The 15,315-nt window shown below is 32.3% G+C and overlaps 2 protein-coding genes across 2 annotated transcripts in view; one reads left to right on the top strand and one right to left on the bottom strand.

The window, feature by feature from the left end:
- The window catches only part of LOC126881704 (NCK-interacting protein with SH3 domain), a 31,260-nt gene extending 28,614 nt beyond the window's left edge, over positions 1–2,646 (bottom strand). Inside the window, exons 1-2 of the mRNA XM_050646117.1 lie at positions 2,520–2,646; positions 1,947–2,400 (exon numbers count right to left, since the gene is read on the bottom strand). Of these exons, the coding sequence (XP_050502074.1) occupies positions 1,947–2,400; positions 2,520–2,544 (479 nt within the window). The 5' untranslated portion in view covers positions 2,545–2,646. The remainder of the gene's footprint in view (positions 1–1,946; positions 2,401–2,519) is intronic.
- A 273-nt stretch (positions 2,647–2,919) lies between these two features.
- The window catches only part of LOC126881705 (protein rogdi), a 28,531-nt gene continuing 16,135 nt past the window's right edge, over positions 2,920–15,315 (top strand). Inside the window, exons 1-4 of the mRNA XM_050646118.1 lie at positions 2,920–3,109; positions 3,194–3,265; positions 3,320–3,454; positions 6,913–7,073. Coding sequence (XP_050502075.1) covers positions 3,074–3,109; positions 3,194–3,265; positions 3,320–3,454; positions 6,913–7,073 — 404 coding nt within the window. The 5' untranslated portion in view covers positions 2,920–3,073. The remainder of the gene's footprint in view (positions 3,110–3,193; positions 3,266–3,319; positions 3,455–6,912; positions 7,074–15,315) is intronic.

Here is a 15,315-nt window from a genome sequence, read left to right as displayed (position 1 = left end):
ATTGACGATTCTCTGGAATTTACCTAGCAGCTAGGTCTTCTGGCCAAAGTCTTTTCAGATGTCTGTCAACCAGTGGGGGTTGAATAATTCATCTATGAGATGGTTTGGGTAGTCTGCGCTGCGATTCATGTATTTTCTGGAGTGGTCAGCAATCACATCATTGAAGAAGGGGATGTTGAGGTCTGCATGAAGGGTTTGGTTTGACACATACCATGGGGCTTTAGCTAACACACGAATAGTTTTTGACTGGAATGTCTGTAGTATTTTGGTGTTGGATGGTTTACTACAGCCCCACAGCTCAATTCCGTATGTCCACACTGGTTTGAGTATTGTTTTATAGATGGTCAGTTTGTTTTCTAATGAAAGTTGTGATCTTCTGTTGATTAGCCAGCTCATATTTTTAACTTTTAGGTCGAGGTGTCGTCGTTTGGCTGCAATATGTGATTTTCAAGTAAGTTTTTCGTCTAGATGAAGGCCCAGGTACTTTACTTCTGTTTTTGTTGGTATAGGTGAATTATTTAGGTGTAGTTGTGGACATCTAATTCTTCGATTTGTGAGATTTACTTGACAAGACTTGTTTGTGTTGACGTTTATTTTCCAGCATTTAAGCCAGTCTTCTAGTTCATTGAGATGATTTTGCAATTTGTTAAATGCTAATATTTCGTTGATGTCTGATGCTAGTATACCAGTGTCATCTGCATATGTTGCCATTAGTGTATTTTCGTTAATAGGAATATCAGCAGTGAAGATTTGGTAAAGGAATGGGCCAAGTACACTGCCTTGAGGTACACCGGATTTTATTTGGTGGTAGTTGAATATAGTACCTTCGTATTTAACTTGGAAGTATCTGTCGGACAAGTATGACTTAAGGAGGAGGTAGATTTGGTCAGTTAGCTGAGTTTTTATTTTAATGAGAAGACCCTCGTGCCACCCTCTATCAAATGCTTGCTGTATATCGAGGAATGCTGATAGACAGATTTGTTTCCCTTCTAGGCTCTCTTTTATTTTGTTGACTAATCTATGGCACTGTTGTATGGTTGAGTGATTTGAGCGAAAATCAAACTGATGATCTGGGTAAGGTTTTTTATAGGTACTATTGTTTCTATTCTGTTAAGGATTAACCTTTCTAAGACTTTTGATAAAGTCGGAAAGAGACTTATTGGTCTGTACGAACTGGCATCAGTTAGAGGTTTACCAGGTTTAGGTATCATTATAATTTGTGCATACTTCCATTGCACTGGAAAATAGCATAGTCTCAGGAGGCTATTAAAAATAATGGTTATTACGACGACACCTTTTCTTGGGAGTTTTTTTAAGATTTAGCCAGTTATAAGGTCAAATCCTGGAGGTTTATGAGGGTTAAGCCGGTTGATTTTGTTACAGACTTACTTTGGTGAGAAGTATTTTAGTGGTAATGATAGCTGACAGAGTGCATTGAGGAAGTCTCTAATTTTCTTGTCGTTAATATCGTTGGCCTGTGGGGTGGAGAAGATGGTTGATAGATGTTCTGCAAATCTGTTGGATTTTTCTATAGCTGATCGAGCCCAGGTTCCATCAATTTTCCTAATTGGTGATTTCATTACTACCGGCTTTTTGAATTTCTTTGTGGCTTTCCACAGAGAGTTGTCGTCAAGAGAAAGGTTTGTGACATATTGTTCAAAGGATTCGATAAAAAACAAATGGACACTAAATAAAAAAAAACGAATGGAATAACCACATAAGCAGAACGGGGGAGATACATGTGGTCAAAATATCAAGAGATAAATCACCAAACAGTAAAAGAAGTATCAGCTGGCCACACAAAAGATGACAAGATGACAAAAGATGGTAGTGACAACCTTCCATAGAGGTATTAATCCGCCAATGAACAAGCTGAATTGCTTATAAAGAGGAAAAAGAAGAAAAATGTAATGGTAACTAACTCATTTAATAAACTTTTCACTTACCTCCGACTCTTTCTATCTATATAACAGCTACTTGACGAAGAGTGTATAGGCTCGAGTTTCCCATCCGAGTTTTTAAATAATAAGGGAGGGTTTTCATCACTATCACCACCTATGGAATTCTTAGAAATCTCTGGTAGCTGTTCTATTTGCTTCTTCAATTCTTTGAGCATCGAAATCGTATCACTTTTATCACTGATTGAGTATTCTGATGGCCTTTTCAGGCTCTCCAAGCAGTTGTCTATGAACTGTATGAAGAATGAGGGGTTCACTGTGATGGTTTCTACGTAGTTCGAGGGTATATAGCCCATTTCTCCCCTTTCGTTTATTACTTCCCACCAGTTTTTGTGTTTTGTATTTGTTTGATGTAGTAGAAAGTATTCATTGCTTTTAAAACTCAAGGTCTTAGCGTAAGTTGCTTTGAAATCATACAAACTATGAAGCATGTCCAAATTACCTACAACATTATAAAAATTACAATTTGTTTAATTAATATCAATTAAAAATACACAGGAAATTATTAATTAAACATAAGTTGGATAATAAAGAAGAATATGAAATACAATAAAGTATTACCTGAAAGAATTATGTCTTGTGACATTTTATAAATCCTTAAATATAAATGATAAAAAGGTTTTTGGTTTAAATATTATTATTAAATTTCAAATAAGTTGTCACACCTCTTTTTTGTTTATATAGTTTGACGTTTATTGTAGTTTACTACATACACGCCATCTGGTAATGACTACATAAACTACTTGCTTATTAAAGTTTTTATAATTAGAAGTATTTTGATTTTAATATGTAATAAATGTATGGAGTGGTGTTGTGGAAATAGATTTAGATTTTTGATTTAAGTGTAATTTGTCATGAATTTGTAATTTGTCTCCAGAAAGCAATGACGTATGTAGATCTCTATTTTACGTCATTGCTAGAAAGTGACTAGAAAGTCAATGAAATGTCAAGGATGGTTGTGACACTGACAAATGACAAGAGGCGTGACATTGACAAATAAATTAAACAGACATGTCATAATAGTTGTAGAGGTGCATCGGAAAATTCTCCTAGAAGCAATTATTAGATGGATTTAAAAACTATATAGCAAAGAAAATATATCCAAAATACAAACAATGACCGACTGTGAGAAGGAAGAAGCAACAAATTTGGTAGTTACACCGATATTTCAGTTATTAAACAATAAAACAACTAGGTCAGAATTTATTGATTTAATTATATTTAATGTATTTCAGCAAAAGGAATTCGAATGGGTCTTAAATCAAGAGGTTCATAAAGGTCTCGAACAAATTCATCAAATACTTGTGGTATTAAGGTCAAGTGAATTCATTTATGAATAAAATTAATGTCCTGTGTTTTAGGAGTGTGCTAGGAGGTTTCCAGTTGCTTTATATGGACACGATAATTCTTCGAAACAGGACAAATTTGTTTTGTCAGTGCCTGCTGACCAATTAAAATGTGTTGTCACACTAACAGGAGACAGCATTACACATGCAGTAGGTATTTAAATGAATAGTTTAGATCTTATTTGAAACCTTTACTAGGGTTAATTTAATTTAATGAGTTTAATTTCAATTGGATTTGATAGTAGAGAGAATATTGAGCTTAACATCTGCAATAAACAGTTAATAAATATATACACTGTAATTATAAAATCATTATTAGATTTAAATGAGAGTTTGATTTGTTTTATGATAATACAACCATGTAATTAATGTAGTTTATATTGGTATCAATTAAAATTATTCCATTTGTCTGTTATATTTTGTTTACAAAAAGTAAAATATTAGCTCAATACTCTTCTTCTTCCTTCTTGTATATAGGCTTTAAAGCCTGTTTCTTCTTCAATATTAGCCTCCTAAATTGCTTAAATTATCGCACCATCTTTTTCTTGGTCTGCTAACAGTTCTTCGTCCATTTGGTGACTTATCTTGTGCTATTTGTATTATCCAATCCTCTGCCCTTCTACCAATGTGTTTGTTCCACTCCTGTTTGCATTTTATCATCCATCCATTTATGTCTCCTACATTGCATGATCTTATGTTTTCTCTTCTCTCCCTATCCAACAAACTTTTCCCTGATATTCGTCGAAGTATTTTCGTCTCTGTTGTGTTTCTAGTAGCCGTCTTGTTTTACATGTGTCAGGTCTTGTCTTCACCGTGTATATCAATATAGGTCTAATTGCTGCTTTATAGATTTTTGCTTTTGTGTCTTGTCTTAGGTATTTGTTCTTCCAGATTGTGTCATTAAGAGATTCAGTCGCTTTACTTGCTTTTAGACGCCTTCCTTTTTCCTGCCATTTCCTTCATCTGTTGCACTGTTTTCCCTCTCTTGGTCACGATTTCCTGGATTTATCTACCCCTTTCTAGGTTTGCCCATTCTTCTTTTCCCCTGTCTTTTGGCATCTGTTACCTTCTTTACTAGTCTGTTCTCGTTCAATCTAGTTATACAGGGTGTCCCGAAAAGATTGGTCATAAATTATACCACAGATTCTGGGGTCAAAAATAGGTTGATTGAACCTCACTTACCTATATACAATAATGCACACAAAAAAAGTTACAGCCCTTTGAATTTACAAACTGAAAATCGATTTTTTTTCATATATCGAAAACTCTTAGAGATTAAACTCAACAAGAAAACTCAACATGTAGCATTTTTATAGTAGCAACATCTTAAAAAAAAATTAAAGTGAAATTTATGCACCCCATAAAAATTTTATGGGGGTTTTGTTCCCTTAAATCCCCCCAAACTTTTGTGTACGTTCCAACTAAATTATTATTGTTGCACTATTAGGTAAACACAATATTTATAAAACTTTTTTGCCTCTTAGTACTTTTTCGATAAGCCAGTGTTTATCGAGATATTTTGAATATTTGTCGAATCCACCACATATTTGTATATGGTTATATGTACGATTATAGAGAGCTGTTAATAATCTGAAAATTTATTTATAATTTACATTATTAGGTATATTTTGAAAAAGAAGAAACATCTCGATAAAAGGTGACTTATCAAAAAAAGACTAAGAGGCAAAAAAGTTTTAAAAACACTGTGTTTACCTAATGGTACCACAATAAGAGTTTAATTGCAACGTACACAAACATTTGGGGGGTTTAAAGGAACAAAACCCCCATAAAATTTTTATGTAAACTTATTAAAAAAGAAGTCACATCCCGATAAAAACTGGCTTATCTAAAAAATACCAAGAGGCAAAAAAGTTTTAGAAACGTTTTGTTGAACTAATGGTACCACAATAATGAATTAATTGGAACGTACACAAAAGTTTGGGGGGGTTTAAGGGAACAAAACCCCCATAAAATTTTTATGGGGTGGACAAATTTCACTATAATTTTGTTTTAAGATATTCCTGCCATAAGAATGCCCCATGTCCATTTTCAATAAAAAATCTCTAATAGTTTTCGATATATTGAAAAAAATCGATTTTCATTTTGTAACTTCAAAGGGCTGTAACTTTTTTTATAAGCACATTTGTACCAAGGTAAGTTAGGTTCAATCGAACTATTCTTGACCCCAGAATGTGTGGTATAATTTATGACCAATCTTTTCGGGACACCCTGTATATCCAAACCAAATCAGTTTTCTTTATTAAATTTTTTTCTCTATTGGTTCCTGTCTTAACACGTTTCTGATGTTTTGTTCCTTTCCCTGTGCATCTTTGTCTTTCCAGCTGCTTCATTTCTGCTGCATTTATGGCACTTTCATGTCTTTTATTTGTAACCCATGTCTCACTTATCATATATGTCTCACCTCGCATATAGAAGAGGTGGTACTGTGATTGTATTATACAGGGTGTTTGGTAAAGAATGGGCCATAGCTTAACCTCAGGTTCCTGAGGTTAAAATAGGCTGATTTAAGCTAACTTGTCCTTAGTACAAAGTTTATAATAACCGAGATACAGGGTGTCAAAGTTAAACTTTTTTTTTTATTTATTATTGAATATTTCCTGACAGGTATGAGATAACAACATGAAATTTGGTATGTGGGGGTTTTTTGGGTCGAGAAAACTAAATTCCCTACCAAAAATGATGTATTGCCCAGAGGGCGCCACATTCGCCTTTCAGCACTCATTTATTACGTTCAATTTTTTTTATCCCTTACTCTGTATAATTTTGACATCAAAATTTTTATTCTCCTATTAGTTTTACTTAAAAAAGGTATACTGTTTTCATCTCCCTAAACTCAACTGTTTTCGAGATAAACGCATTTTAAATCTGCGATACACCATCATTTTTAGCATAATATCATTGTAGTTCCACCCGAAAAATAACTTAAAACCATAATAATTGTGCCAGTTCTCAAATTTATGTCATTGCATCGCAAATTCTATTTGAAGAAATTTGCGATAAATTTTTGGATCATTTTATGGTTTTAAGTTATTTTTGGGGTGTAACTATTACAATGATATTATGCTAAAAATGATGGTGTATCGCAGATTTAAAATGCGTTTATCTCGAAAACGGTTGAGTTTAGGGAGATGAAAGAAGTATACCTTTTTTAAGTAAAACTAATAGGAGAATAAAACTTTTAATGTCAAAATTATACAGAGTTAGGGATAAAAAAATTGAACGTAATAAATGAGTGCTGAAAGGCGTACGTAGGGAATTTAGTTTTCTCGACCCAAAAAACCCCCACATACCAAATTTCATGTTGTTATCTCATACCTGTCAGGAAATATTCAATAATAAATAAAAAAAAGGTTTAACTTTAACACCCTGTATCTCGGTTATTATAAACTTTGTACTAAGGTAAGTTAGCTTAAATCGGCCTATTTTAACCTCAGGAACCTGAGGTTAAGCTATGGCTTATTCTTTACCAAACACCCTGTATACAATATACATGTATACATGTTTTGATTCCTGCCAGTTCATTTTCCTAATCCATTGATATTTAAAATAATGTCATATGAATAGCTAATTTATTGTTTCTTTCATAGGATATTAATTTTAAAGTTGTAAGACAGACAAATACCACAATGGTACGCACTACCATTCAAAGTGAATACCCATGGAAACTGCAACAAGTGCAAGATGCAGCAAATCATTTGCAACAGGCCATATATCATATAGATGATGTAGGAAAGAACTACAAATTTAAGTAAGTGAAATTACAAATAGAAAACTGCAAATAATATATCCAATAATTGTTTAAGTAGTAAAATATTATAAGGAGTTTTTGGTTAAAGTGATAACCCATTTGCTGTGTACATCACATACATTCACACTCCATGATACAATAACTGAAGATATGACATGGAGTCGGTGGGCAGGGCCTATGCAACTACATCACTCTGTGAGTAGAACAGCATTAAATTCCGTGTTGTCGTATAGTAAACGGTGTTTATTTTTTTGTTTAAGGTGAATTTAACTTATAATTTGTCAAACTTTTATTAAAAATGAGGTGTGGTGTTTGGTTGTAATGTGGACAATCAATCACAAGGTTTCGATACGAGTATCAAGTTTTTTAGTTTCCCAAAAGACAAAAAAGTGTGATTTGTGTGAAAACAATTATGTAAACGTAAACGTGCAGACAATTTTAACGTTAAAAACGCTCGTATCTGTTCAACACATTGTAACAGCGACAGCTCAAACACAAGCTGCTTGGATATTCTCCTAAAAATTTTCGATGCCTTAAAAAGGAAGCTATTCCATCCCAAAATTTAGCGAAAGCGGGAAAAGGCAAAGTGGATTCTGGTAGAGAGCAACAAACTATTTTTAATGGGAAATAAGCCACAATTTTACTAAAAAATGATTTTATTAATGTTTCGACGTCTAAATCGGATGCCGTTATGAAAATACAAAAAATATTAATGAATTAAAGAAAAATGTTGTTGCTTAGTAAAAAATTATTCTAATAATTTATTTAATCTGACTCATTTATATCGGCAATTCAGACATATATTATACATTTTAAAGTAGAAGACCTTAAAATAATATTGCCAATAATTATTGTTCATTCGATTACATGAAATCAACCCCAACTCAAGAATATCCGTCACAGAAAAAAATCATAGCATGTAATCTGTCTTTAAAAATACAACCACATGCAATGATGACAGTAAAATTCTCGCGTTAGACATTCCATAGTAAATCACGAGGGAAAACCAGGAAAAAACCTCGTGATACTATCCCGACATCGTCAGTATTAGGTCTTACTTTAGTTTACTCTCAAAACTAATACCAGATTCTAATATAATACTTACGATAATAATAGTAAGACCTAATACTTACGATGTCATGATAGTATTACGAGGTTTTTTCGTGGTTTTCCCTCGTGATTTACTATGGAATCTCTAATGCGAGAATTTTACTGCCACTGTTGCATCTGGTTGTCTTTTTAAAGACAGATCACATGCTATGATTTTTTTTGTGACGGATATTCTTGAGTTGGGGTTGATTTCATGTAATCGAATGAACAATTGGCAATATCATTTTAAAGTCTTCTACTTTAAAATGTATAATATATGTCTGAATTGCCGATATAAATGAGCCAGATTAAATAAATTATTAGAAGAATTTTTTACTAAGCAACAACATTTTTGTTTAATTGATTAATATTTTTTGTATTTTGAGAACGGCATCCGATTTGGACGTCGAAACGTTAATAAAATCTTTTTTTTTGATAAAATTGTGGCTTATTTCCCATTAAAAATAGTTAATTACAAAAATGCCACAAGAAAATAGCTTCAGAACAACATTAGAGTACCGAGTACCTACTGGTTAAGTAAATTAGAACGGAGCTCATATGCCAAATGGTGGAGTGCTCACCTAGTAACAGACCATTGCAACGCCAAATGGCATCTTGCTAAATAAACGTTTTATCAACTCATCACAAAAAAATTTATATCTTGTGATCAGAGTATTGTATCGACAAATATCAAAATGCATTTTAAAGGAAAAGGATGCAGCTTACTTAGGCAATTTTTGCTTGCCACAAATGAAATTAGTTTCTAATAAGTAAACATTGTGAGGTTTTTGCCATTTTTTACCATTCTCATGAGATCCATAAAATTGATCATTTCCATTGACCGGTCGCTGTGGATTTTCCATTGCTAGGGCCTAATCTTCAAAACCTAGAACACGGGATTTCAATTTTGATTTTTGGCAACATAAATATATGAGGCATTTGAAATCTGCCTAAAAACGCTGAATTTAAACTTTCATGTTACAAACGATCTCACCTCATGAGAAATGCTTTTACAAAGATGGAATTTATAGAAACAAAGTGTAATTTCGAAAAACGTGCCTGCCAATTGAAAAGCGGCAGTTTTAAATGTTTTAAAACATTTAGAATGTTCAGTTTAAATTCAGCGTTTTTAGGTATATTTACAGTGCCTTATATTTTTTGTTACCAAAATCGAAATTTAATGTTATACCTAAGTTTTGAAAATTAGCCTCTAATAATGGAAATTCCACAGCAATCAGATAATGGACATAATAAATTTAAATATTTTCTATTATAAAATGGTTATGATACATAATATAATATATATTTTTTAAATATCTAGATTATCTTGACTATTTTTAGCTATATTGTTAACATTAACTAGCGAACTTTATCTATAGTACTTTAAATAACTTTTTTGTGGTAATTGTGTGTGACAGTCTAGCGGTAAATTAAAAATAAAACACGTTTTTTTACGCATCGGTTTATTTTATCATTTTAAAGTGTTATTTTTACATGTTTTACGTATTTTACATAATTCTAGTGGTGACGATAACACTAATATGGGAACAGCTTAAATTACTGTTGATAGACCAATGATAGTCCTTTCTAAATATCAGCATCATCATCATCCAACCAATTTACGTTCACTGTTGGACATAGGTCTCCCCCGATTGTTTCCACACTTCACGGTTTTGTGCTGATTGTTGCCAGTTTTTACTAATCTGCCTGATATCATCTGTCCATCGTGTAGGCGGACTTCCTCTACTGCATTTATCTTCTCTTGGTCTCCATTCGATTAGTTTTCGTGACTATCTTGAGTCCTTTAGCCTGGCGACGTGTCCTGCTTAGTTCCATTTGAGGTTGTTGACACCAGTGGCGGCCGGTCAGGGTCGGCAGTGCCGACCCACACATTTATATAGATAGATTTTTGAAGTTATACTTCTTTAGGCGCGATTGAGATTGAGGGTGAATTTATATTGATCTGCGCGCATGCGCACACCGACAGTTTGGTATTAGTCTTTATACGGGCTCTGATTGGGTGTTGAAATGATCTGTCAATAATTGTTCAATATGGAGGTTATCGGTAAACAAAAATGTTGTATAATATATTAGTTTTTATTGTTGTGAGGACAGAAATAAAATCAAATTTATAATTATAGTGACTTTTTAAATAGTTTTGAAAAGCCACAGGTACGTAATTCTAAATGTTTCAGATGTATTCCAATAAAAAATTATCTTCATACCTATTTGGAAAATGTAAAAAAAATAATGTACTTACCTAGTACTTGCTATGCTATACCCCTAGTAGGCAATGCTTTAATTTACATATTCTGATTACGAACAAACTTTCTACAAATGTTCATCTAATGTATCGTTTTCTTACTCTATATATTGTTGTATTTTAATTCGACAAAAATCAAACTAATAAAAATTCATATAAACAAAATGTCAAAAAGTTGTTCAGTTTGTGTATATTCCCACATGACGTATACGCGAAGGCGGTGCAGTTTGAAATCGCTTCGACTCTCGTACGGCGGGATACACGGGAAGTAGGTTCAAGCCCAATGCAAGTTATATCATTTTTTTATTTTTTTTATAGATTTTATGATTGTAAGTATATTATTATATAATTTTTTTCAGAAAATACGTATTTAATTAAAATTTTTGACAACAATTATTGTTCAGAAATCATTTGTGGCATTTTTCAATGTGCTTGTGTGTGTTTTATTCTTTTATTTTTTTAATTTTTAAAAAATGTTTATTTCACAAATAAACATTGCTTTTCGATTAAATTCAATGTTCAAGCGAGCTCCCGCCAACCACCTGCCTTTTGGAAGTTTGAACATTTAATTTAAGCGAAAAGCAATTTTTATTTGTGAAATATACTTTGTTTTCTGATTTGTGAAAGCAGTAAAATGTATTTTGAATTAAATAAATTACATACATTCTTCTTTTTTGTCAAATAATTTAATTTAATAAAAGTTTTTTGGACACCCTGTATAAATAATTATGTAAATGTTTATATTACTGAATAGAGAATTGAAGAACCTTTCAAATGAGCTAGCACACGGCCCCTATTCTCATGTAAAAAAATCATCGATTACGTCATCACGCCCAGATGGATGACGTCACTAGTATACCATATAAGCCACAATATCATAACTTAAAAATAAAAATCGACCTGTTTCGGGATTTTTCCTTAAAGTCGCCGGTTTAGGAAATAACGAATTTATTCCTTTCATTTGCACCATCCTGTATACACATGCAACGGTGGAAAATAGTGTCGCGCACGCTTGATTAGCAATTAAAAAACAAACGCGTTTTGAATACTGTATTGCAAAAAACTCTTCGGGATTTCATCAAACGATGTTTAAAGAATATCTACCTACCTTGGCAACATTCAAATTTTCAGTTTTTCACATAGTTTTTGAGGGTTAAAAATGGCGAATTTCGCAATTTTTAATCGCTTATATGTCAAAAACTATCAACTTTAGAGAAAAGTCACTAAAGACCTTTTCTGTTTGGAATGATCCAAAAAACCTAAAAAACTTTGTTCCATGCAAAAAAAATAATTTTAGGAAAAAAACAAAAAAAAAACGTTTAAAAAATGTTTGACCCACTTTTGGTCCTGGCAACATGCAAATTTGTTAAAAGGGGTCCTTTTTGAGTAAGATTGTGCAAAAAATCCGAATCGGAATATTTTTCCTAGCGGATGCGCAGTGGCTTTCTGGACTAGAAAATCGTCAAGCAAAACGTCAAACAACAACAACTATAATTATTTAATTTGCATTACAATCAATTGTGACTAATCCCATATCAACATATTTAACTTAGACATGCGGCAATATATCAGTTTCAGAACGTTTTTTATTAAAAATCTACAAGGAAGAGTTTTCTTTAGCTGGCTGTATACCATTAATCACAAGTAAATTATAAAGAAAGATTTGTAAATATTATTGATTCCTTTGATGCTGTGGTCATATCAAAACGAATACTTATTATCAATATTTATAGCAATAAAATTTGTAAAAATGATTATTTATTTATGTAAGTGTTGATGCTGTAATAAAAACAGACATTTCAAAATATTATTCATAATAAATTACTTAATACACATGTTGTTAAAAAATTTATCAATTGGCATATGGTAAATTGATTTATATGACATATATTTTTGAAAAATCTGATAAAATATAGTTTAACGAGCATTTAATACATAAAATGATAAAAATGAGTCATTTTAATAACCACAAACAGCAAGTATTACGTAAAAATGAAAACGTTACTGATAAATCGGTTCATTTTTGTCAATTAAATGATTTTCATTTACGAAGTTTGAATATCATTATGTCATGGGGTTCGGACAAATAATTCCCGGACAAAAAATCCCCACAATTTATCCGTGCACAAAAAATTCCCTGACAAATATTCCCCGGACAAAAAATCTTCACAAATAATCCCCGGACAAAAAATCCCCACAAAAAATCCCGGACAAATAATCCCCACAAATTTTTTTGGACAATGGCAATGTTTTGAGCATAGATATTCAAAGCAGAGTGAGTAAAATATTTAAGCGAACAATATTACAACATGATTCCCACAGCCTTAGCTCATTCCCCATATCCTCCACGATTTTTGATAAAACTCACACTCTTTTGTTATGTAAAATTTGAAGTTTTCGACATGGAATTGGAATTCAAAATTTGATAATCGAAATAACAATTAATGCTTAATATTAACTGCTTATCAATATTTTCGTGTGGTTTCATTGCGATTGCTACAACTCTATGCACTGAGGCTGAAAGTATTTGACTCGATTGCATTCACAGGAAAACTTTTAGGCAAGCCGCACACCAACGAAACATGAAACATGAAACGAAAAACACGTTTGATGAAAATAAAACACGGCTAAACAAATCTTGAAGTCCGCCTACCAATGAAACGAGTGTGATTCATGCTCATAAAACATTTTTATTTTCGGAGAGTTTCATAAATGGCCGGACGTTTATTTATTTAGCAGTGTTTTATTTCCATGAAACGTGATTTACTTTTCATGTTTAGAGAACTATTCGGCAGCAAATATTTCTTAGGGATTTTTTGTGGGGATATTTTGTCTAAAAATTGGTGGAGTTTATTTGTCCGGGATTTTTTGTTCAGAGATAATTTGTGGGGATTTTTTGCCCGGGATTATTTGTCCGGGGAGTATTTGTCCTAGCTTCTATGCCATTACGAATACCAAATAGTAATTATCGGATTCTCCCGCCTCTGTCCGGATGGATAATGTTTGCATAACAATGCAGGAGTAATGCTAATGAGTAAAATTTTGTTCTGTAATAAAATGCAATATTTTCTTGTTAAAACTTTTTTGTTTGAATAGACCTTATCACATGCACATCGTAAAATATTGAGCAATTAAAAAATTCCTGAAAATAATTGTGTTATCTAAAAAATATGCTTCTGTAATAGGAGAAATAAACAACAAATATTTGCGATTAAGCGCCGAGGATTATTAAGATTAACTTTATTTCGGTTTTAATGTTTTTTAAATTAAACTATACGAATGTGGGTATTGAATTTCAAGGTTAGATGTGGTTTATTACTAAGTAATATGAAATCGTTAAATTTATTTTTTATATTTCCTTATAGAGCTGCATTTAATATGCGACAAAATAAACAGTACTGATATGAATATTGAAATGTTTATGAATATTTATATATCCAGTATACATATATTGCAAACATTCATGACGACGCACGTTCCCGATAAAACAGATATTAAAGATACCCTCTGTCCAGTGGCGGATCTACGGGAAGGGGAAATGAGGAAATTTACCCACAATAAGGTCCAAAATTAAAGAAAAAAAATTGTACAAACATAAAAATATATTAGCTGACATGACAAGATGTAAATATTTAGATGGCTATTAAAAAATAACGGTTAGCGATAGAAAAGTGAAAAATTAGAGTTGTATTTATCTTGCTGTTCTACTAAAATTAAGAAAAAAAAAATTGTCCAAAAAAATAAAAAATATCAGGGGGCCAACCCCCCTTGTGACGTCAGGGTATGAAAAATAGATAACAACCTATTCTCAGTCCTGCCGAATATAGGTGTCAAATTTCATAAAAATCGGTCAAACCGTTTCGGAGGAGTATGGCAACAAACACTGTGAAAAGAGCATTTTATACATATAGATGTAAAAATTTTTTTGGCTACTAAAATGACTATACAAAACCGTATAAACCTTCCCTGAACTTCCACAAATAATTCAACATCTAAATTGGCCTAATCGGTCCAGCCATTCCTGAGTTTTAGCGAGACTAACGAACAGCAATTGATTTTTATATGTATTGATGTGATCTTGATTATTTATATGAGATAATATTCTTATATGTCACTTAATTTAATCAATGTATTAATACTAATCTAATTAATTAACCAGATCACATATCAATATGTTTTCAATCTCAGGGCGAATTATAAATTAATTACTTACTTTCGTGGCTTCTAAATATTTCTTAATGGTTCCTAATCGGGATAGAAAAGAAAAGAGTAAAAAAAATACACATATACAATTATAATCAAAATATTTTTTATTTTATTTAAAAGGCAATCAATGCTTAATATTTGCTATTTCTTATTATTCTTAAACATAACATTTACAAATGGGAATCTTATTTCCTTTTGGTTTTCAATTGAAAGTTTTTATTAACATTTAACTATTAGGAGTTATTAGGAACAACTCTATTTAAGTTTGATGAAGCTTTTCTGATATTATTGATTATGTTATTCAATTTTTTATGTGGAATTTAATACGAAAAACCCATACATTCATGTCCAAACAAATGAGACTGACCTTTTCCTGGTGAACTGAAAATGTCCTCACACAAAACCCGTTTCCTGCTATCCTTGGCTGCGATCAAACCTCGTCCTGGCTTCCAGTAATGTTCTCCTTTGAAAAACTAGCTCGAATAGCTCTCGTTCCTGCGTCTGTCGTGATGCTGTGTTCTACCTTTCTCGAAACTGCTATCAGCTACCGGGACACTCTTGGCTCAAGGAGGTTCTTTTACTCTCGACCTGGCCTACTTCTCGTTCCACGATAGATACTCCACACTCACGGAACTACACCGGCTTTCTCACTCTCCGTACACTACCGTCTCCTACTCGACTTCA

Source organism: Diabrotica virgifera, chromosome 3, assembly GCF_917563875.1.
Source record: "Diabrotica virgifera virgifera chromosome 3, PGI_DIABVI_V3a".
NCBI lineage: Eukaryota > Metazoa > Arthropoda > Insecta > Coleoptera > Chrysomelidae > Diabrotica > Diabrotica virgifera.
The sequence above is the reverse complement of the archived record's forward strand: the minus strand, read 5'-3'. Positions and strand labels throughout refer to the sequence as shown.